This window comes from Lonchura striata, chromosome 28 (assembly GCF_046129695.1).
Source record: "Lonchura striata isolate bLonStr1 chromosome 28, bLonStr1.mat, whole genome shotgun sequence".
Lineage (NCBI taxonomy): Eukaryota > Metazoa > Chordata > Aves > Passeriformes > Estrildidae > Lonchura > Lonchura striata.
In genome coordinates, this window is record NC_134630.1 from 1,679,077 (window position 1) to 1,703,609 (window position 24,533).

A 24,533-nucleotide genomic window follows, 5' to 3' on the forward strand; every position below is an offset into this window, starting at 1 on the left:
CACAGCACTGACCCTGGTTTGGGGCACTCCTTGTCTCCAGACTGACAAGCAATCAATCCCCTCCTGGTGACACCAGGCTGAGTGGGGCACAGCCAAAGGGGCCTTCTGGGCATCACCAGCAAAGTGGGATGGAGTTTGCTCAGCTGGGTTTGGGTCCGGGCTGCTGAAATGTGGTGGGGATGAGCTGCAATTTTCCCCTTCATTCAGCCCCAGACTGCAGCCAGCACCTTCAGTAAGCAAAACAAGGTTCTGAACCCAACCAGCCTCCTCCCATCTCACAGATCCCAGGGGACCTTCATCCTGCACAAAAACCTTCCCTCCTTTGTCTGCACCAACAGGACAGCAGCTGGACTCATTTTTTCCTGACAACACCGTGGCCTGGGAAACTTGTCCGCCCGGAGAGAGGCAGGAAAGGATGCAAAGGCTGGAGGGACCCAGAGCAGCCCAGCAGAGGCAGGAGCTGGCCGTGCAGTTTCAGAGCAGCCCTGTGAGGGGAGCTTTGAGCTCAGCTCAAATACTGAATCCAGTCAGCCACTGACCTAAACCAGGCTTTCTTACAGGAAGCATCTAGCTGGCAACTAGGACGTACCAGGAAATGCATTTGGTACAGAAAATTCAGTAAAACTGTTACTTCTGGATGGGTCTGCAAGGCATCTTATGAGAAATGAAGCTGTGCCACTGTGGCACTGAGGTAATTGAGCTTACTGATCTCTGCACACCCCTCCTTCCTGTGGCAGAAAGACTGTGGCAATAAGACTGTTTGCTGACAAATTCATCTCCCGGTTTTCAGAGAATGGGGAGCTAATGGTGGGAACAAGGTGCTCCTGCCCCTTGTGAAGGAGCTGCAGCCTTGGCTACAGCCTCTCTCAACCCTCACACTGGTTACAGCCTTGAACCCGCTCCTACGTATTGACCCCTTGTACTGCACAGCCCAGGGTTGAAAGAACAGAACATGAATAAAGGTGCTTCACCTAATGTCCTCCTCTGCTCAAGGAAAATTGAAGCACAGTAGAATTAGAGCCATTTTAGTCAGGACTTGTTACTGCACAAACGTTTTTCCATTTCCTCCAGGTTTCCAGCTCCTCCCCACCAGTCCTGAGATAGAGAAGACAGAAGCACTTCCTCTTAAGGTTTCCAATTTTAGCTTGGCTTCCTATGGAAACAAGTTTCCTGCAGGAACATACAGCATGGAAACTTTCCTCCATGGCTCCCAAGCAAGGAGTACCTCCAGGCACTCCCACCCCTAGAGCAGGGGCTGCTGCAGCACCAGTTCATCCTGCCCTGCCTCCCAGGTCTGTGGGGGAAGAGTTGTAAGGAGTGTCCAGCCCCAGAGGAAGGGGTTACTCTGAGAAATTGAAACATGAGACAACAAGAAAATGGACTGAGGAATTTCTATTTCCCACAGGACTCCCAGCTTTTTGAGGTCCCACTGTTTCTCCTGCATTGAGTGCACTTCTTCCCTTCCCAAAATGATCCTTCCCTGCAAGCAGCTGGAAAAGGGCATTGACAGGTCATGAGCACACAAAGGGCTTTCTTGGAATAGGAGAGCCAAAATCAAGATCCAAACCCAGAAGTCACCCAGCAACACAAGACAAAATAAGTGAATGGGAAACAGAGGGAAGTCCCTGGCCAAGCAGCCCCTCGAGAAAGAGCGGCTCTGGGGTGGGGCCAGGCAGCCCCACTGAGACTCCACTTGTGCCACACTCAAACCTGCAGTCACTCACTCAGTCCTGCTCTTCTCAGCTCCCTGCAAAGATACAAGCTCCTTGCCCCCTAATTCAGCAGGTCCAGAAATGCCAAACGAGGCATGTGCAGGAAACTCTCTCCCAGGAGGGATCAATTCAACACCCAGACTGGCTCAAGTGGAGGTTCCCAGCAACCTCCAGTGCCCCCCATACAACAGTGGGCCAGGGCACGCTGGCTACCAAGCCTTGACTCGAGGCCGACCACACAACCCAGCATCAGAGAAGTCACAGGTTTCCCCAGGGCCAGAGAGTTCCTTCCACACTCCTTAAAAACACTGAGTAGGAGTTTGTTTAGCTGTGGCTAGAGACCTCCAAGGCCAGTCTGCACCCCAGCTGGGCACAGCCAGTCTGTGCTCAGCAGCAAAAGCACATGGTGGTAAATTATTTAGGTGTCAAATGTGTTCCGTATTTTACTTTTCCCCTGCACTGCCCAGGTACCAAGTTTGTGTTTCTTCTTGAACCACAGATGGGCCACTGCCTGACCCAGCCCCAAGCCCTTCCCACGCAGCCTCAGCCCCAACCCCATCCCAGCTCCGCCACATCGTTGGGCTCTGACACTTGGGGAACACTGACAGTCTGGAAAGCAGATGACCAGGAGGTGATTTTCCATTCTCAGCAACAACTTTAGCAGCTTGCACATGAAGATAATTAAATGGACATTCAAGGGGAAGCGCCCAAGATGTTCTCACGTGGGGAGGCAGAAATAGCAGGTGGCACTGATGAGGTGTGAGGCAGTGCTCCCAGCTCTTGTTGGAGCAGGAGCAGGACCCTGGCAGCTGGCACTTACCAGTGTCCAGAGGACGTAGATGGTGAAAAGTGCTATAGTGAGGGCTATGAGTCCGATGGCCTCCAGCCGGCTGTTGAACTGCAAGTGGTCCTGGGCCCCGCGCAGACACAGCCAGCCCGAGATGGCCGCCAGTGGAGTGATGAACAGGAAACACACCATGTCACAGAACAGCGTCCTCTTCTCATTGCGGGGCCCGGGGTCCTTCAGCCACTGCGGGAAAGACGGAGAGGGGCATCAGCCTGTGCCAGCAGCGAGCACGGCGGCAGAGCTGGGAGCTCTCGCCTGCACTGTGCAGGCTGACTCACATTGACCTGCTCCTGCATGGAACCAGAGAGTGTCAAGTCTAGGTTTAACAACTAACAAGGGAAATGGAAGAAAGTTAATGAATGTGTACAGGGGAAGGCAGTCGTGAACACAGAAGCTCCTGGGCTCTCCTCTGGAGTAGTGAGGAGCAGGCACTGCAGGACATCACTTCAGTAAAGCCTGGCTTAATATAGATCTGACAGGTCTTGGACTAAACTTCAACAGACTCAGACCCAGGACTTTAACTGGTGAAGGGTCTGTGGGAAACAGGGGCACTGGGGTCAGCAGCAAGGCCAAGCTATAAGAGAATCTGTCCCAGATCTAGCCCTCGGGTTCCTGTGGGAGAATCACAACATTTTAGATTTTCACAGGCAGTCTATCTACGTTTCTTTCTTTTGGGAGTCCTGACTCGCTTCCAGTGTGGGTTCATTTTAGATACTTAACTTCAGGAAAAGCAATTGTTCTATTGTCCTAGGATTATGCTATTTTTAGTCTTTCCTTTCCTTTGCTAGAATAGCAAGAAGCTGTGGTTCCTACAGATACCAAGTTGTTACAGCACATCTTTTACTGGGATCTGTGTGTGCTGGCCTGTAGATTCTTCCTTCTCCTCAGAGATGACTGCCTCATTCACGATTTTTTAAATTTTATTTTTAAATAAAATTTGGAGACTATTATTGAAAAGGCACAGGCAGAACAGGGAAGAGACTATCAGGGTGTGGGCTGTCAGGCCAATCCTATATACAGCACCTGCTTTGGACCAGACAGCTTGGGAAGGGACTCATCTGAGAATTCCACACACAAAGCTCCTTTCCTACTCAGAAACCACCCTTTAAGGAGCAATACAGAAGTAGTGGTGACGGGTATGCAAGAAATTATGAGACCTCAGCAGAGGTAACCTGAGGACATGGCTGGCCAGGGGCATGCAGAGAGCACAGGCCCAGAGGGAAGCAAAGCATGGGTTGCAGAGGTGAGTGCAATTTTAACTGCAGCACAAATGTTCAGTGAGACAGAGCAAAAGAGCAAGAATGGAAGCACAGCAAACTTTTGTGGAAATGGGAAAGAGAAGGGGAAGCTGGCAAACCTGGGCACAGAATAGGGGGATAGCTGGGCTGGTTAGAGCCACAGGAACAGCAAGTTCTGCAGCACCTGGGATGGGACACTGAGCTAGCCATGAGCAGAGGAGAGGATGCTGCAGTGACAGGAATGAGCCTGGCCCGGAATTCCAGCTGAGAGGACTCATAATCATGGTATTTTAGGGATGTGACCTGAATCATCTGAACACTTCAGTGATTAAGAGCCAAGGAACATTCATTGATTCTAAAGCCATTTGGAGCACAACTTGATGGGCAAGCAGCCAAAAGAAAACTTCAAAGAATCACAGAATCACTAAGGCTGGAAAAGACTTCCAAGATCATCAAGTCCAACCATCAACCCAGAGCCACTTCCAAACCATATCCTCCAGTCATCCACATATTCTTTTAACACTTCAAGGGATGGTGGCTCCACCATTGTCCTGGCAGCCAGTTCCAATGCCTGGCAACCCTTTTCATGAAGAAATTTTCCCAATATCCAACCTAAATCTCTTCTGGCACATCTTGAGGCTGTCTACTCTCATCCTGTCCCTTCCTCCCTGGAAGCAGAGCTCAACACCCACATGACTGCATCTTCCTGTTATGGAGAGATAACAGAAGGTCTCCCCTGAGCTGTCTTTTCTCCAGGCTGAGCCCCCCCAGCTGCTCCTGGTGCTCCAGACCCTTCCCAAACTCTGTTGCCCTTCTCTGGACACACTCCAGTGCCTCAGTGTCTTTCCTGGACCATGTGGACACCCCAGGATTTGAGGTGGGCCCTCACCAGTGCCCAGCAAAGGAAGATGGTCACAGCCCTGGTCCTGCTGGCCACACTGGCTGGTACAGGCCAGGTGCCATCAGCCTTCTTGGCTATCTGGCTCACATTTAGCCACTGCTGACCAGCACCACCAGATCCTTATCCACTGGGCAGCTTTCAGAGCAGGCAGAACTGTCACTTGGAAAGGAGCTGGGAGAAGGGAGGCAGACCTGCAGGTCCCTCCTTGTACGGCTCTGCAGAGGAATCAGTGTGATGAGCTGCATGGGAACAATAAACACCACACATGCAGTCTGGGCAGTGCTGGGAGGAAGTGAGGGTGGACAGCAACTCACTGGCACAGGAAAGCTGCTCCCATACACAGTGCTCAAACCCAGCCTCATGCCAGGCTCTCCCCAGTCCAACCAGGACAGGGCTGCCTTGTGACACACTGCTCAGGTGAGAGCCAAATCACCTTGTCTGGACCAAGTTCCCTCTAGCAGCAAGCCCAGAGCACCCAGTTCTCCGCAACAGGACATGGTGGAGCACTTCTGACCCTTGTACAATAAGAAGCTCAGGCAAACAGGTATTTTACTGCATCTTAATTCTATTTATATTCCTTGTGACTTTTAAAACTCCTTCATCCTCCCCAAGATGGGAGACAAACATATAAAGGCAGGAAGCAAATTAATTTCATTTTGAAGTAATTTATTTACTTTACCAATATGTACTGACACAGTAACAAAATGGAAAACAGTAAGCCACTCTAAGGGTGCAGCTTTTTTGGCACACATTGGTGCATACAGGACTTTAAACAAACTTTGTGAACAATCCATAATGTGGTCAGGCAGATTAAACAATTTTTGTAGTAAAACGATCAAGTAAGCATGGGAAAGCAACAAAAGCACAACTTGGTCCTCTTCTAGCAGCTTCCACACTGCAATCATGTCTGAGACTTAGAGGCAAAGGTGGCTGCTTGCTGCCATTTGGGCTACGAGCTGAGTCCTAGATCCTACTTGAAACAACTTCTCTCTGCTTGTGGGACAGAATTCTGGGTACAACCAATTTCTTTGTCCCCCAGCATGATCCTGAGGCTTTTCCAGATACTGGGATCAGTAGGGTTGTGGAAGGGAGCTCATTTTTTAGGGCCACAGCTGGGCTGTGGGATGATGAGAAGCTGACCTTTGGGTGCTGCAGTGCCCACGAAGCTTAGGTGAGCCCAGGTGATGGGAGGCAGGGTGGGAGCAGGCAGTAAAAAGCACCAGGACATCATCAGCTCCTCTGGAAGCCAAGAGCAGAACTCAAAGCATATCAGAGCAGTCTCTCAGTGTGTCCATCCCAGCACCTGCTGGTTCATGTATCTCAAGGCTGAGCTGCATTCTGCCCCTTGGGACCAAGGGGAGTGGACAGAAGAGGGACTCTCCCAGCAGCACTCAGCACCTTGCAGTCTGTCTGGTGGCTTAAAAATGGGCGTTTTAAAAATGAGCTTTCATTGATTCTTACTGACTTCCCTTGTGTAGCTGAATGTCCCTGGCTGTTTCATTAACATATCCCATGCAGCACACCACTGGAGGGATCAGCACAAGCTCACACCTCTCCTTGCCTTGTGCCTGGACCCCTCACTCTGGTGGGCACGTGTCACCACCAGTGTGACCTGCCAGTCTCACCACCTGACCCTGCCAGAGTTCCCCATGTGCTTCACAGCTACAGCACGATGGCAAGCCACAGCACCACACAAGTATTTGGCTGCATTACAAAACATGCCACATGCTTTCTGCTCACCAGTTACCCTCCAGCTTCTCAGGTGCCTGCTGATTTACCTTCCACTGCTGGTGCTTGGCTATAAAAGCCAGAAAAAAAATCACATGAACTTGATCACAGCAGCACAATTAGCCCTGTCCCTGTACTGAGAAACATGTTGAATCAAAAAGTACAGCTTCAGATTCGGGGATCTCACATCCTTTCTCTGGGCCTGCACCAAAACCTTTCTGCAGGCCATCAAGCTCCATGAACAGCCCCAGCAGAATGGTCCTGTTCCTTCCCCAAGGTAGGAAGGGATGTTTTCTGACAGAGTACCCAGAATTCAGGAAACCAAGACCCAAAATGTCCCTAGTCCTGCAAGCAGAGCAGTTAAATGCTGGAGCACAAAGCTGCCCCTCCTCATCCTCCTTTCCCCAGCTACCTGCCAACAATGCTCCACAGACCAAGTCTCTCCTTGTATGGCATGAAAGCCTTCCCTACAACTCAGCTGCTGGGAAACACAGGGCTCTGGGCTGACCCATGAGATTCAGGAGCACTAGAAATGGTGGACAGGAGAGGAAGAGACCCAAGCACTGCTGCAGGTCACTGGGACACTTTTCTCTAGAGCACGAGCTTCCATGGTTGGTGGCACCATGGCAAATGCCACACCACAACATGCACCAGTATGGAATCACAGCACTGCCAGCACCTGCACCTCAGAGAAAGCTCACTGGTCTTCTGGATCAGCACAGCACAGACAGGGCTGGACAAAGTGGTGAAGATGGACAGGTAAAAGGGAAGACTAGTGCTGGTGAGTATCAAGAGTGCAAGGGTATTTCCTGTTTTGGCCCCAGACAGGCCTTTGCTTTATGCAGAGCAGTGCCCAGGATTGCACAGAGAAGTGCCAAGAGGATCTCACGTTGGACCTGTGACCAGCATCTCCAGACAGCAAACTCAAGTAGAGAGAGAAAGGAAAAGATTGGAGGGGTGGAACTCAGCTGGAACCAAGAAGAAATTGTTTTTCCCCAGATCCAGGAGTGTAAAAGAGGAGTGCCTTGAGCAAGAAGAGAGGTGGGCTGGGGAAGGGTAGAGGAACACGGGTCGGACAACAGTGCCGTGAGTTCAGCAGAAGAGTTCGAGGAAAGCAAAGGGAAAAGTCTGTCTGCAAGGAAGATAAGACTGGAGGAAGGGTGGGGGAGAGCTTATATCACAGCTCAGCTCTCTGAACTGGAGCGGGGACAGCGAGTGCTGAGCCAGGCACTGCGGCCAGAGGCAAAACTTCTTTCCCTAATAACGTAAGCAGAAGTAACATCACAATTCCTGCCTGCCAACATCCCTTCTTCTGTTCCAGGGACATCTCTGCAGCACCTCCCACAGCCACAGAGGTGCAGGAGACTCAGGAGAGGAAGCAGAAGGACTGCACGTGGCAGACCCATGGGAGGTGTCCCCTACTCTAGCGTAACCAGCAGTCAAGCAACTCCTCAGAGAATTTCAAACACATTTTGTTGCGTGTGACATTGTGTTTGAAAACTGTACTTTCAAACGGCAAAAAAATAATCCACTGACCTACATGAAATACGCAGTTTAAGTGAACTAAAAATCTTAGCAGTCGTTGCAAAGTAATCATCTTTAATCAAAATTGCACCATAAACTCCAAGAAAAACAGCAGGAGCAAAAACTGTCAGGCTCCTGTATAGCACAGCACTCTTGGAAGGAGGAGCTGTTTTGAGGAGGCAAAGGAACACACCAGAATTACTAAAGCAGCCCATTTATAAATAAAGCTGTTAAAACACACATTGCTGGAAAACACCAGCTCTGAAGACATGGAAGCAGAATTTTCTTGGGACTCCCTGATGAGATTTGCTAGAAAGGACAGAAATAGGGAAACAAAAAGGGTAGCTGGACTGCTCCAACAGTGACTGGTTCACCAGAGCAATCTTTTTTGGAATTAGTGAGATGTCTTAAATAAGTTTTGCCTTGGCAAAGGAATTAAATGTTTGCAGAAGCATTATGATCAAGTCATGCAGTATATTTGTTAGCTTTCACCATGAGGGTATGTTGACTTTCAACTTCTCAGTAATTTTAGCAAAGCCAGAGTCTTTGCTAAAGGACATTCTCCACCAGCAGTTTGTGTCCACTCTCAGAGCACAGACTGAAACCTCCTGGCTCCTCTCCCTGGTATTTACATGATGTGTGAACAAAAACACACCCTTCCTGTGGAGTATGGAGTGATCTCTGCTGGGACTGAACAGCTGCTGCTCTGACACCTGCTTGACCTGCAAGCCCGGGACATTTCCTGAGAAACCTGGGCTGGCAGCGCAGACCTGACCTGATCCCTCCCCATGCCAGGACTGCAAACCAAAGCTGCTTTACAGCAGGGGCAGATGGCCCCGAAAAAGAAACTTTGGGATGCCGAAGTGGTGCTTTTCTTCAGCCCATTAAGAAACACTCAGAGGGGACAAAAAACTAACAATAGCTTGAAGCTTTAACACTTTACAAGCGGTTAATGAACTGAAGACAGAAATGAGAGAGGGCGGGTGCCACAGCAAAACACACAAAGCAAGGCTGCCATGGAAAGGAAATACTTTTGCTGGGAACCTGGGAAAGTAAAAATGGGCAGGAGTGGGCTCAGGTACACCAATACAGACCAACCCACACAGTCCCCCTGTGGGCAGTGGGCTGCAGCCAGGGAGAAGGCCAGGAGCTGTGCAGAAGGGCTTGTGGCTGTAGGAACACAGCCACACTGTCACCCTTGGGAATGCTTGCTGGAAATACACAATGCATCATACAGTCCCAAATGCCTCCATCCACACAGCTCTGCCTGAAATCCCAAAGGACAAAGTATCTCCAGCGGGAAGACCACATTGTAAGAGAAAATAGGTTTGTGATGGATTTTGCCTCAGACCAAAGAGAAGAGTTTATGTGGAAGGGAGAACATTAGGGACAGAGGCAGGGGAGGCAATCTTTTGAGTCATACACAAGTTGCCTGGATCTCCTACGGCCAGGAAGAGGCAGGCTCCTCCAGACAAGTTGACACATCCTAACTTAGCCTTCTAAGGAGGCAGGAATTAAATGATCACAGGAGGTATTCCCTTCTCTCCCTACACTATATAGGACTTTAAAGAACAAGGTCTGGCTGAGGCACATTTAAGGCATGAAAGATCAGGACAAATAAACTCAATCCTGCCTAGAGAATTGTATGACCATCTGTGGCCTGGAAGAAAGAGCTGTCTAGGCTACAGCAATCCTTCAGGTCCAAAGGCCTGTGCTCCTCCTTCTACCATGCTCTGGAAGCAAAGGTACAGATATTCCCTGAGGAAGAATCCTGGGCAGTAACTGCGTATTTCTTGTGCATGATATTATTAGAACAAAGAGGAAAGTACTTCCTCCAGGAAAACTGTGTCTGCTGCAACTTATACTTCAAACACTTCATCTAAATACCAAATGATGAAATCTTCCAGGGAACATGCAAAGTATTTTGCCTTTTTTGACTATGCTAGCCACACTGGCTAGAGTGTCCTGGAGTCAGATCACTTTCCTGTAAACATATGGAGGTCCATTAAATAAACAATCATATAGGAAAACTATCCCTCTCTGAGGCTTGGCCATTTTGTTCTCTTCTGAGGACATGCTCCTCACTCAAGAACCTTGGTCCACAACTGTCTTGTGCTGGAGACCACTTCAGAGCTGAGCAGAAGTCCTTCTATCCTCTGACAGCACAGGCACCAGCATCCTGCACCTCTGGCTACAACTCTCCACCCAAGGCATCAGGTCAATTCTCCATCTCCACCTGCAGGTGTTCAAAACATGCCCCCACTCCACAGCCTGACAAGTTTCCAAAAGCTTTTTTTTTTTTTAAGCTTTCAACTAGCTTCTTAGTTAAAAAAAGCTCAACTAGGCTGAACTGCAGGAGGTATTTCCCCCACATCCATGGGCCAGCCTGTGGTTGCCAGAGCTGGCTCTGGGCTCGGATGAGTTCCCCACTCCAGGTTCAGAGATCAGGCACACTGGCAGTCAACACTGTAAGTGTTTTTACATCAACCAGACCGCAACATAAATCAATGGCTGCTTAAAGAAAACAAAAATATAATTCTATTAAGAAATTATCTTTAATCCATACTGGACAAAGTTGACAACTGTCCTCTGTAAAAGAGGCTGCAAAATTCAATTACTGTTTGTCAAGTGCTTGGATGTCACAGCAGTAAGTACCCCAGAGAGGCTTGTGAGAAAATTAATAGTTTGGTCTTGGTGAGCAAGGACACAGCAGGATTAACACAGCAGGATTAATACAGTTAGCTAGTGAGCATCTTTCATCCATGCATCCTTCTGGAAGACACAGCCTGTGACCATGAAGACCACACTGTAACACAGATAGACAAGAGGCCTGAAGTAAAAACTAAGGCAATTTTGGTCATGGTATTTCCTGACTTCTAAGAAATCAGGAAGTTTACACAAGAAGCATTTCAACTTGGCCATGTAGCTTCCCCCCAAAACACACCAAAATGTCTCCTGCAGCCCAAAATTAGCCTCAGACCCCCTCCTTCTGAAGGATCTCAAAACCACACAACAAAGCCAGTTCTTAATGAAGCTGATAGTCCCTTCCCAGAGATGAGCAATACTGACCCGTGACTGCTGCAGCCACTATGACCAGCTCTAAGTTTCCCCATGCTGGAAAGGCAGGACATGGCAGAACCAACAGCAAGAGCAGCTTTCTCTTCAGACGTGCAGCAGCAGCAGGTAGAATGTTACCAAATTCCCTTGTGGCCAGGTGACAGCAAAAGAGAGCTAGAATGCTTGGATAGCCTTTCACACATGGGACAGACCCTTCTGCCATGCAGCATGCTCCTGCATCATTCCTAGTCCTAGTCTCCAACCATTTATCCTCTGCTCTTAATTTCTATTTTGATTTCACATCTTTACTTGGTAAGCAGTGGATTTTTATCAGGGCTCCTCAACAGCACACTCACCACAAACATCACTTTCCCCAAAGTTTCAAAACACTCCCCACCCCTCCTCACAAACAACCAAGAGGCAGAGAACTTCCCAGATAAAGTGGCTGGGGGAACTGTGACATTTTTAAATGACTAAGCAGCCTCCTTCCCCAGCCCTCTTCTCAGAAACAGATGAACAGCTTGGAGATGACACTTCCCAAAAGTATTTGGTGAAGAGCTGCAGCCCGTTCTGGTATGGGGATGAGATTGCACTCACCCCTGCAGGCAGAGTATTAATGGAAAGCACCAGCCAGCTGGCCAAGGGGTTATCTGCTCCTTCCAAAGGGCTTGGCACTAAGGGCAGAGCCTCTGCTACCAGCGGAGCTTCCCAAAGTGGTCACTCCTGGTCAGTTGACCTCTAAGCCCCAGCAAACCCCATCAGATGAAGCACACTCACTGCCATTGCCTCTGCCCAGCAGACTGCAGTGGGCAGGAGCTCAGAAGGGCTGTAATAGCTCCCAGCAAAAATGAGAAACTGAACTCCAGGTCACTTTCCCCAGGCTCCAGGCAAGGATCAGAGGGTTCATAGCAGGGTGGAAGTAATGTAACAAAACCAGGTGTTCATTGCATCCAGGTGAGCCTCTAGCAGGAGCCCTCCAGCCATGGTGTGCCAAGGTCAGAGCACATGTGCTGATGAGCTAACAGGGCTGTGCAGGGCCCCAGCACAGCACTCTGCTGGTAACCCACCCACCGAACTCCATCGCCTGGGGGCATGCTGTCAGCCCTGGAAGAGGGGCAAGAGCAGCCTGCTACCATGGCCTGTGTTAAATCAGGCTATATGCTGCTTTCCAAGCCAGGGAAAACCTTTCTGCCCCTGAGCTGCTGGCAAGGGAACTGCTCTGTTCCCAGGGGCTGTACCACGTTAGGCTCTGCTCTGCAGCAGGGATCACTCTCACCAGCTACCTGGTGACTTTTCATCAGGTGCTTACCAGCCTCCAGGCTCACAAGGCACTTTAGGCAAGCTGCTCCTCAGCAGACACAACAACAGAGTACATCATCCCCTTCATGGTGTTAACAGACAGTCCAAAAACACCAGAAGTAACAAATCACTGGAATCCCAAAGCCTTGCCAGCTGGCAGTAACGGCTCAAGAAGTCCATTCCTCTCTGAAAACAGTGGCAGTTCTCCTGTGTTTGAGTTCATTAAATGCTGCCCACCCATCACCTCTCAGCACTCACAGTTTGTTGATCACCATATCCTTATAGGCTCTAGTCCAGAGGGGCTTTTCACAAATTTCAACAGGAATTAAAATTGATTGTCCTGGAATGCTCATTCACCCACACTGAAGTACAGACAAGACTTTCCTGTTCCAGTCTCCCAGCAAGCTCCTCATGCCAGATAGAGGCACAGAATTGGTGTCACAGGAAAAACTCCTCCAATACACACTGGCCTTTGAGCTTTCATTTGAGTGTGCAGTTTTCCAAGCCTATGTTTGTTATGAGGAGACACAGCATTGTGAAAGATGGCTGAACGCACTCCCATGTGCTTGTTTCTGGCTGGGAATATTTACCAGCTCTTAAGCTAAAACATCTGAGACCTGCACTCACAACTTGGCCTGCATAAAGGGCTTAGTAAGATCACTGCCCCTGGGCTTGCCTGCACTGTGTTCTCAAAGCCAAGGTACAGCCCTTCCTAAATGTTTTAAAGCAGTGTTTTGCAACCTCTGAAACAACTGTTTGAGAGATACTGGCCAAAGCACGAACTTATATGTCTGAGCAGCTAGGAGAGAAGCAGTAAGACCCCAACAGCAGTAACCACTGAGGTAATGCTCATACAAATTACTGTGCCAGATACATGGTTTGGGTTAGCACTGTAGGCTAAAGCCTCCTGTCGGGGGCTGTCAAGTCCATGACAGTCAGTTGTAAGTTAAACAGTCATTAAAACTTAGTATCTACTTTGCAAACTGAAGCTTGACTGCTTCCCCAGTTGGTGGACTCTTTTCCACTCCAAGGTTCACCTAGGAGATGGGAGAAAGAGAAATAGAGCTGGGGACTCTGGAAAGGAAGAAGGGGCAGATATTGTTTCCAGAGGGAGGTGGGAAGAGAAAATAAGCAACCTCTGGAATCGATGGGAATGGAAACAGAAATGTGGAAAGCAACTTAAAATTCCAGTTGTGACTCAGTTTTGATGTAACTAAGGGGGCAAGGGACACGAGAGAGTGGACAAGAGCAGTCACCACTACAAATCCAAAACAACTCTGCCTCCACACACACTCTGGTGGCAGGCAGCAACAAATCTCCAACAGCTGACAGGTAACAGGAGTCTGGTGCTAAGAATCAGCTCCCAGAGCTCCCACTGCTGATGACTGCAGGAACGTGGGACTCCCAAAATTGTTAAGTGCAAACGCCCAGCTGCAGAGTGATGTTTCTCTGCAGCTGCACAGCGTGTTGAAGGAACCGCCAAGCCAGCAGAGAACTCACTCAACTGCAGACATATTAAACCATCTTCTAAAACAAATCCTTAAGCCTTTTGTTATTGTACCTCACTGTTTACTTATTCCTCATTTGGGGATGTACACTTGAACCCTGAGGTCAGACAATGGCCTGGGCCACACTGCCTTTGTTCCCAAAACAAAAAAAAACCCAACCCACCAGCCAGAGCCCGTGTTGTATGTTCCAGTTCTGGGAGGCTGATGGACTGATCCCCTGTGGTCAACACAGAGAGGAACATAAGGACCAGCTGAACCCTGTCCTGTTTTCTCTTTCAACTGGGAGGAGCACAGAGCAGCAGGAAGGAGAAAGGCCTAAAGGAGCACACATCAATATTAGTCATGGGAAGACAGGTCTTTTACAAACAGTATCAGCACTCACCACATCTCACTTATCAGAACAGAACATGACAAGGAAGGCACATGCAAGAGAGCTGCACTAATCTAACACTGACATAATATTTAAAACCAGGAGCAAAAAAAAAAGAGAATTTATGAGAACTTCATATTTCAGTCAGTCATGTTGTGACACCAGCATTTTGATGCTCAGGCATTAAAGCCCAGCCAAAGCACAGTGCTTGCCACTGGCAGGTGGCACATGGGCAGGTCACAGGTAGGAGCTGCCCCAAACACCACTACTGTGTGTTCACAACTACATCACTTGGCCTGACAAGGGACTTGATCTCTCCAAACAGACTCTTTGTGAGTACAAAGGTACTGCAAGAAGGAGACACCAAGAACTACAAGAACAGTACGGCAATCAGTCATTTTCTCTCAAATTATATGGCAATAAAAATGCATCAAGAAGAAAATGGTACCTCTGTCAAGGGTCTTGGTCTTCTTTCTACAACGAATTCTGTGTGGCAGAGCTCACAGTAACTTGTGTTGGAGGAGGATAACCATTTTTCCAGGCAGCTCTTGTGCACGGTGCCCAGTGTTCCTGTGCAGTCACATGGGGAAAGCAGTCCCTCCCCATTTCCACCTTCATGACAGATTCGACAGATGGGACCATCACTAAAGAGGCAGAATGAGAGACAAACAGAATGAAATCAGAGTCAGAGCAGGCAGAACACTGCCACAGGGTCTGGTCCCACCAAGCCCCAGAAAGGCACATGAACAGCAGGCAGTGTGTGGCACAGCATGCCAGGAGCCTGCTGCAGCAAGAAACCAGTCTCAGGATACCATGGAGGTGCTCAGGACATTTTAGATAATTTAAAATCTGGAAGACCCATAACAACAAGAGAAGATGGCACATCAGCCTGGCCAGCTCAGCTGGCCCCAGAAGTGACTGCAGTGCATGTCCCATTGTCTTCAGCTCTACCCACAGTGGGCAGGGGCTGATACGAGATCCAACACCAAGCCTAAAGCACTCGTGCAAATCCACATGACCAAAGCAAAACCAAATGACCCACAGTAGTCACAGCATGCCCCAGACACTTGCCACTTCTCAAGAGGTTGGCAATCAGGTCACATTTACCAGATCACCTACCCACTTTCAGCCCAACTTGGTTTTGCAGCCTGGGCTGAGCAGGAGCTGCACAAGGAACAGCAATATCTTGAGACACAACTGAACTGACCCTGGAAGCTCACCTCCCCAAGAGTACAACATATTTCATAGCAAGCAGGCACCCAGAGCAAGGCCTCCAGCACACAAACGCTCTGCCCATCACTGCACAATAACTCCCCAGCATCCTGTGGGTACACCCTCCCCAGAGCAACAACTGCTCTGCAGTGTTCAGCACCTCGGTAGCTAAAGAAATGCTTTGGTGCTTCAAGAACAACACCTCCTTGGCCCCAAGTTCCAACTACAGAATCACACAGAACCCCACAGACCTCACAGAACCAGAGATATCTACCAAAGCAACTAACAAACATTTTCAGAGACACTTGCAACCTTCCCCGCAGGAGGCCTGAGCTGCCCATCACACTCAAACCACCCATCTGCTCCCAAGATATTCTTCACACCTTCAGCTGGCACCACTGACTGAACAACTAATGCTACACCTTTCACTAGACCAGTTGCTCCAAGTCTCAGCCAACCTGGCCTGGAGCACTTACAGAGATGGGGCATCCCAAGGCACACGTTTCTTAGCAGCCATATGTCAGCCCCTTGATCAGGATGTTTTGGGCTCCTTGGGAAGCCCCAGATGGCTCTAGACACCAAAGTTCGCTGTTTCCAGCAGTTCAGTTCATCTCTTCAGCATTCACCAATCACCAAGATCATTTAGGAACAAAATACTGGACAGCAGAGGCCCAGGGCAGGACTGCCTTCCCCAGACCACAGAAACCAGGCCCTCACTAGTATCTCATTTCACACCTTCCAAACAGGCATTTCTTTCACACAGTTTTCCTCTTACATCCCAAGCTGTCCAGATTTGGGGGTGCGAGAAAGGAAAAAGGTGAAAAAGGGAAATCTTTGTTTCAAAGACCCTACTGTAAGTCCGCTTGAAATCCAGTTGAGTGGTATCAGATATTACCTTTTTCTAGATACTGCTGACGGAACAAAAAAAGCCACACTGAGCCCATATCATAGTTCACACTCCACTGCTATACTGAATTCAAAAAACCCCACCTGACTGCAGAAGTCTGTGGGATTGCAACACAACCATCAAAGCAATCTTCAAAACCAGCAGGACCACCTCCATTAGTTTGCACAGAAAGCAAGAGTGAGGCATGGAAGCACAGTTCAAGGAAAAGGAGCACACTGGGGAAAAAGGTACAACAGGAGTCTGGGGATCAAAGATCCTGGAAACTACATCAGACAAGACTCTGAGCAGGCTTGCTCTAAAGGAAGCTGTGACAGATATCCTATGGAATTCCTTTCCAATTTGAATTATTTGACGATTGTGTAACATTTGTTGCCATAAAATGCTGTACCAGAACAGCCTGCACACAGAGCCCTAGTGACACAATCCCCTACAGCCTCCAGGGCTCTCATGCATGTGTCTTTTCCTAAGAAAAGCATCTGTAAGATATTTCACCCGTTCTCTTCCTCTTTGAGAACTTTCGTATTTCCAGAACATTACCATAACATTGGCTATCAACAAACAACCCAAAATGAAAAGATTTGCAGACAGTGTGTGAAAAGAATTCTTATCAGACTTCATTTTCCTTCCTTCCTTTCCCCTGACGGGTGGGGGCTCACTCACACTCCCACATAATACACACTCAGACAGTTTTCCAGCAAGCTGAAGACACCATAGCAGTAATTCAACTGAGTTGGATTCCAGTGCAGTCACGCTGCTCTTGGCTTTGCTGTGCTAAGTGCTGGGGACAAGGAAGACACTGAAACCCATCACCAAAAGAAACAAACTGGTGTCTGTGTAGAAACATAAGGAATCATTATGGGTTGACCCTAAACATTAAACCCTAAAAACATTAGGGTTTTTTATCCTGTTTCCAGGCAGTTTTCCCACACAATTATTACACCCTCACAAGTTCTAAAGGGTTAAACAACTTTTCACCTTGACCATCTACTGCCAGAGAACAAGCCCAGTTACTTTCACATTTTTACTGACCTGCTCCAGGTTTGCTGGATGCAGCAATTCTGTTTGCCTCTATCCTCATCCAGCTTCCCTGTATCCCTCCCCCGTGTCTGCAATCACTGCTTTCATATCACATAAATGTTTGACCAAACTCATTGAAACAAGTAACAGCTGTTCAGACAGATTTCTGAACACAAAATGTGACAGCTCTCAGTAGATGGACTGAACAATGCAGCCAAATGTCCTTTACTCTGGAAGCTGCCCAAAATAAATGAGAAGGAGTCACATCAGGAGTCTGAGCTAGTGAAGCTGCCACGTGTCCCCTCTAGCAATAGCTGGGTGCTGTAGCTGCTGCAACACAAACACCCTCCCCTCCCTGCGCCTGAAGAGCAACACCATGCCTCCATTCCATGGAGGTTCCTGGAACAAAGGCTGTGCTCCCTTCCAGCCCTTCAGCCATGAGCAGCACACTGCCCGGCCAGCACGGCCCCACTTCACCCCCGAGGCTCCCCGAGCGCGCCAGCCCCGGGCCAGCGGCGCAGGGCACCGGGCTCACGAGCAGTCAGGCTCGTGCCAGCGGCCCAGCAAACCCCTCCGCAAAACAGAGCTGCTGAGCCCCTGCAGCCGAGCCACCGAAGCAGGGCCAGAGCCCGGCTGCAGCTCCCTGCAGCAGCCTCACCTCTGGGCACCCAGCGCCTTGATGACGGTGGAGAGCAGCCGGCCGTCCTTGGCCGTCACCTGTGTGATGTACTGCGGGCGGCCCATGCCCGCCTCCTCCACCGACTTGGCGAGGGCAGCGCTTCCCGGGCAGTCGCAGAGGGAGCCGGGCAGGTGGCAGCAGTCGCCTGTGGTCATGGCAGCTCTGGGCCCCTCTGTCCCGGGCCCGACACCCGGGAGACCTGCAGGAACAGCACCACAGTCAGAACCAGAACCCTGCCATCCCCAGCCCCTCATGATCCTGCAGCCCCACTCGCGCTAGGAGCGCCCCAGGGCCCCAACACGCACACGTTTTGAGAGTCTTCTGTCCCCTTCAATAGGTTTTGTGAGGCTGCCTTACCATAAAACTAAGGCTCCAAGTGTTCTACTTACATAACTTACCATCAGAATTGCAAATCCGCCTTTCCCAGAGAGAATTCCTGGTAACCACCCTTTAACCTGATGAAGCCTTTCAAACTGAATGTGCTGATACAGAGATGGGGAAGGCAACCAGAATCCCCATGGACCTGTGCTGTTCTGGCTAGAGCCATCCTGAAAACTTATATTCATACTCTCCATAAATGCAGCAAAGTTTCACCTGAACAGGCCACCTAAACCAGTTTATGTGGCTGAATTCAGGAGGCCTTTCTCAGCTGCCCTCAGGAGCTTTCTGAGCACTTGAAAAGACTGTCCAAGCTGAAAAGGCTCTCCCATTCCATCATGATGTTCTTTCTCTTTATTTCATTAAAGAAATACACGTGCTCACATTTCTATATCCACTGGGGTACATCCCAACAGTCAATGTGTCAATATGAAAATCCCAAAAGCACCAAAAATCCTCCTTTCCTCCTTGGGAAAGGCAGCAGGCCAGCCTGACTCCTTTCCCTTTCAACTCTTCAAACCAATCATGACTTTTACAAGAGCCACTTTCAAATAGCAAAACACACCAGCACATTTTCAATAGTCACTCAGCAAAGAGAAGACAAGGAACAAACAGCAAATTCAAGAAATGGAGAGAAGATGCAGAGAAAAGCCCAACACAGCAAACCAGGAGCTGGCTCTGATGAGCCACGCATGGACAGGAGAACTCTCTGCCTTTGAGGTAAGGCAGCAGGTCACCCAAGCTGCCGAAAACAGCCGTGCTCCTCCCTGGCAGGGGGTATCTCATTCCCACAATCAGGTATGCTCTGCAGATTTAGAAAAATCCTGTTCTTGCCAATCGCCTTTAACCTGGTCCCCGAGAGGCAGCTGTGCAAAAATAAAGAGCTGAGGTTACAGTGAGTCACACTGAACACAATCCAACAACATTGTACTGCTGGTAAAACCAAAATCCCTGTGTCTGTAAACAGGACTGCCTTATGTAAGGCATGCACAGTAATCCCTGTGCGCCAGCACTGCTGGGATCAGAGCTGGAATGCTGCCTCATCCTGGTGGCTGGATTTCAAGATGAAATAAACCCATAAAAGAAGTTCAAATGAAAGCAATGAAATGAAAAAAGAGGGAGGAATAAAAGGAAATAAAGTAACTATAACCCCAAATAAGATCTATGAAAACAATTATGTTTTTTAAATTTTGGGGGAGTGGGGGGAATCTGCAATCTTTGCTCCCTGGAGGTAGGAGCAGGCAAATCCTCCATCCCATGCAAGGAAAGGTTTTTATCTGAGATCTCTGAGCACAACACGAGTAAAACATTCTCATGAAACTGCAGTCCTGTAAGGTTCAAGTAAGCCAAAATCTAACAAAAATAACTAAAGAAAATAAGGGCTTCTTCCTGGTTGGAGGCTTGGCCACAGTACAGAGGAAAAAAACCCTAAAGCCAGTACAAGAACATGATCCTTGAAGCCCTGAAAACACTGATTTGGGTAAGCAAAAATGCTTTCTCATGTCTTGGAAATTAAGCAACTCACACAACCAAGGGCTTCATCTGTCAGGACAGCTTCCTTCATGTACATGTGTTCAAGAGGGAGAGAGCCCTTCACTGGTGTCTCAGAACCAGATGCCAGCTTTGGTAGCATTCCTTCACTTTACAGAATAGTATCTAATTTCTAATAGAAGACTTTCTAATCTCTTTTTTAAAGCTGCTCTTGATAACTATCTGTAACCTTTCCTTCGCATCTGAGCAAGAATAAGCTTGAGCTTGTGGCCAGCTCAACCTTCTTCAAAATGAACGTGAATCTTTTCATCAACTTAAAAATTAACTTGATAGACTCAGCTTCTCTTGTCACCTGTGCAAAGAACACACAGAGTTAGAGCTACTTTTCTTATTTCCCCTCCTCAATAAAAAGGCTACAAATTCTGCAACTGCAAGGAGCAAAAAGTAAGATGATAAATGCTATTGGAATTATGTAAGTCAGCTGTTCCACAAGTTAAGGAGTTGTTTAAAATTAACAACCTCTTACTGAAACAAGCATGAGAAGATATATGCTTTTAGTAAAAAGGTCAGTTCCGCTTGTTTGGCCAAAATGTTGTTTATTTTAAAGTTCAGAGGAAAAAGTCCATTCTGCATACTGGAATAAAACTGCCCTCACTGACTCTCCTAGGAGTATTTATACTGAGGCTCCTTGTGCTCCACATCTGACAGACACAGGCAGTCCCATGGTGTTGCCCCAGGGCCCTGTTAAGGCTGGAAGGAAACGGCCACCCTGATATTCTTCAGGAAATGCACAGGTTTCTGTTACGAGTTATTTGGCGTTTCCTTGTCAGGGTCCAGCCCAGGGAGGAACATGAAGTCACTGCTTTAATATCTGACTCATGCCATTCAGCAAATACGAAAGAAAAGCAGCAAGACTTTCATGGTTAGTAAAGAAGTAACTGAAATCCAAAGACAACATCTGCAGTGCACTCGGGTCCAAGTTCCATAGCCAGTGGAATATGAACCATGGTGTGCAGGAGCATCATAACAATGATTTACAGCCAAGTCAGTCCCTTTCCTGATCCCTGAAGGATCAGCTCATCAACACACAGCCTTCTCTCACAACAGCTCATCCAACCCAAACCCAGTGTTCACAGAATCGTTCAGGTTGGAAACAGCCTTTGAAATCATCTAGTCCAACTGCTGCCCCAGCATTGCCAAGCCCACCCTGAACCCACGTCCCCAGGTGCCACAGTTTTTAAATCCCTGCAGGGATGGTGACTCCACCACCGACCTGGGCAGCCTGTGCCAGTGCCTGGCCACCCGTTCCATGAAGGAATTCTTTCAGCCTAAAGTTCCCCAGTACAATTTGAGGTTATTTCCTCTCTTCTTGTCACTCATTTCCTGGGAGAAGTGACTGACTCCCACCTGGCTGAACTCTCAGGGAGTTTTAGTGACCAAGAAGGTCCCCCCTGAACCTCCTTTTCTGAACAGCCAGCTCCCTCAGCCACTCATCATCAGATTTGTGCTCCAGCCCCTTTCCCAGCTCTGTTTACAGCAGAAACATCAAAATCCCAGGGTGAGAAACAAGACCCAAACAGCTGGTTTGAACCACGCACTGTTTTTTTTTTTTAAGCACCTGTGTTTTCTGAGCCCATTCCTTGGGGATACATTTCTTGTACACATTTAAAAAAAAAAGTCTCAAAGACACTAGGTTTATTATCAACATCCCCTCTGCTGCCATAGTTAGACATTAGCAAATAAATAGGAAGGTCCTTCTCAGCAACATTTTGCAGCCTCAGCTTCTGAGCAGATCCACAACATAAAGGGCTGAGTTGGTAGAAAATTACTCAAACTGAAAAACCCAAACCCTGTCTGTGGGAAGCTGTCTCAGAACAGCGAATTCTGTACTAGAATTCCAAAACTCAAACACGTGCAGCAAAATGACCCAGTTCCTTGATGAGCAGCTTGTGCTCTGTCACTGCTCCAAGGCAGAGACCAGGCTGCTGGTGTAGGATCCTGCTCCACGGCTTAAGTGAAACACTCTTCCAAGATACTCCCCCTTGTCAGTCCTCATGCACTGCAATGAGATATGTAATCCAGTTTTATCATCCAAAGGGCAGTGAGGTGGGCAAAACCTCCTCAAAAGACTGCAGAGATCAGGTTGGACCAGTGCTGTCCATGCAGGAGATGTGCCCAGCAGAAGTAAGCAGGAGTAAAGGAGCTAAAAGGTCCCCCAGCTCTGCTTTGAACTTTGAAGATGGACAAAACAGTTATTTCTCCCAGACTGAAAAACCACAGCATGCCAGATGAATTTCTGGATCAAAGCCACAAAGGGAAAAGCACAGTCAAGATGAGAACGACAAGAAAGGCTTCAGCCAAATGATGGCAGTAATGGAGACTGTCAGGTGCAGGTCGTGGCTCTGCCACACTGCTTGTGGCCTGTCCACTAATGAATATCCCAACCGGTCTAAAGCCTTGGAGCAAGCCTGTGGCTTTGATAGGATCCAGAGCAAACTGGAACCAGAACCAGCTCCACCTGCTTTGGCTGCAGTGCAGACACACCAGCTCCTGAGCAGACTGGCTTCCCTGAGACATCACCACCAAACAAAACCCAACATGTGAGGCTGCCAGCGGCTGGGTCTTTTCCTCTCACTGAGCAATCCACTTCCCTGATTACTGTAACCAAGACCTGGCCCCTCACCCATGGTATCACAGAGATAACCAAGCTGTGTAGACAACATAACCCACCCATCTGTACACAAGGACTTTTTTTATTTTTAGCAGGTAACCTATTCACTTTTGATGGCAAATCAGAGCTCTGATCCCTGCTCACATGAGCTGATGTTTAAGCCTGGGTGAAAAGCTTCCCAGCCTGCTTTCCAAAGCCCTTTTAGCCACTTGGGCACACAGACAGTGAGTTTTCTAATCATATGATCCTGCAAATGTCACCAGTGAACTGAAGGTTTTCAGTTGCTAAAGGACATTTCCTAACATCAATGCTTTTCTTTTTACCACTAAAACTGGATTTCCCAAATCCCAGGCCCTACAACCATCTTAACACCTCTCTCCATCTCGAGGGAGACCATACAAAGGTTTGCTTGCTGCACACATCTAAGCACCTGCTCTCAAACACCCCATCTCATACAGCTAATGCACATCTTCCCAAGGCCCAGGCTCAACCCCAGGCGTGCAGCACATCCTCCAGCACCAGCTCTGCCTACTGAGGCACCAGCCTCACCAGTGTAGCTGTAGCCTCTGCGCTGTGATAGTGGTGGAGTAGCCCCTTCTCTACATCTGGCCTCTACACCCTCACACCCAAGTGATCTCACACCTAAGACACTGCTGCCAGAGATACACACAGATGGGATGAATGGCCTGAAGTGCTCCCTGCTACTGTTAAAAGGTTGTATAAGTGGATTAATCTAAAGAAAAACAAACCAAACCAAACAAAAACAAACAAGCAACAACAAAATACCCCAAAAACCAACCAAAAAAACAAACCAACCCCCCCCCCCTCCCCACCAAGAACCAGTCTCACACTGGGCTTTCTTATCAGTTTTGCTTGTTTAAACGTTCTTTCTGTGGAGGGTTGAAAACCACAATATTATTTTGTTCTTTATTAAAAATACACAATTTTATACATCAACTGTCTCCCCAAAGTTACCCTGCAGGTCTGCTATGTAACACCTTAAAAGTACCCAAAAAGCCAGCTCAGGATCTGCCTCCAGCTGACCCATCAGCAACTCTTTCCAGCACTTAGGGCCTGGGAAGAAATCTCATTAGTCCTATGCTCAGAAGTCACCTGAAGACAGCAGCCCTAAAGTCAGAGTGCAAGGAGCCCTATCCAGTGAGAAAAGTGACACAGCATTTTATGGCATATCCCTCAACATTCAATAAAAGATCCGATGCCATGCAACAGATTCTAAAACATTTTAGAATTTAGTAAATAACACACAGGAAAGTATTTCACTCCCCAGGAGCATCTCTATTTCAGCCTGCCTGCAACATTTGGTTGGGCAGTTTCAACTAAAGGAGATGCTGTAAAAACTTCAGCCATAACTTGCTCTTCAGAGGATGCCAGTGGAGCAATGCTGTGAGTCAGAACCAGGGGACAGCCCTGACCCTGGGCTTAAAAAAAATCCCATAAAGCAAAGGAAAAAAATAAGCAAGGCACATCGTTCTGGCAGCTTGAGAACCTTCTGATAAAACTTCACACCACAAAACTCCTCCTACATCTTTAACAGCAAAAGCTTTGGGCTGACTCCAGAGGCTCACCTGCTTCATCCCTGGGGCAGAGTTTAAAACCAAATGCTCCCAGTTTAACCCTGTAACACTCAGGAGGAGGTCAGAAGCTTAGAGGACACAGCCTTTCTGGACTCCTGTGTTTGTCACATTTGTATGTGACCACTTGGCTGGGCTGCCTCACCATTATTCCAAACACACAGCTCAGCAGCAGTCAGTGGTAACTCAAGGCTTTACTCACTGGCTGCTGCTGCTGGGGACAAACAATCAGAATTTCTCTATACCCAGAAACTATTTAGACATATTCTACAAGCTCTCTGAAGTCTTGATTATTTAGATTATGGTAAATGGGTTTGCAGAGACAGATGAAGAGACAATCTTCCATTTTTTCCAAGGAGACACATTGCCAGCATCTGAGTTCTGTTCCCCATTCGTAGCAAA

General features: G+C 48.3%; 1 protein-coding gene across 1 annotated transcript in view; it reads right to left on the reverse strand.

The window, feature by feature from the left end:
• The window catches only part of MARCHF2 (membrane associated ring-CH-type finger 2), a 33,360-nt gene that overhangs the window by 2,967 nt on the left and 5,860 nt on the right, over positions 1-24,533 (reverse strand). Inside the window, exons 2-4 of the mRNA XM_021528194.3 lie at positions 17,979-18,198; positions 14,633-14,828; positions 2,533-2,742 (exon numbers count right to left, since the gene is read on the reverse strand). Of these exons, the coding sequence (XP_021383869.1) occupies positions 2,533-2,742; positions 14,633-14,828; positions 17,979-18,154 (582 nt within the window). The 5' untranslated portion in view covers positions 18,155-18,198. The remainder of the gene's footprint in view (positions 1-2,532; positions 2,743-14,632; positions 14,829-17,978; positions 18,199-24,533) is intronic.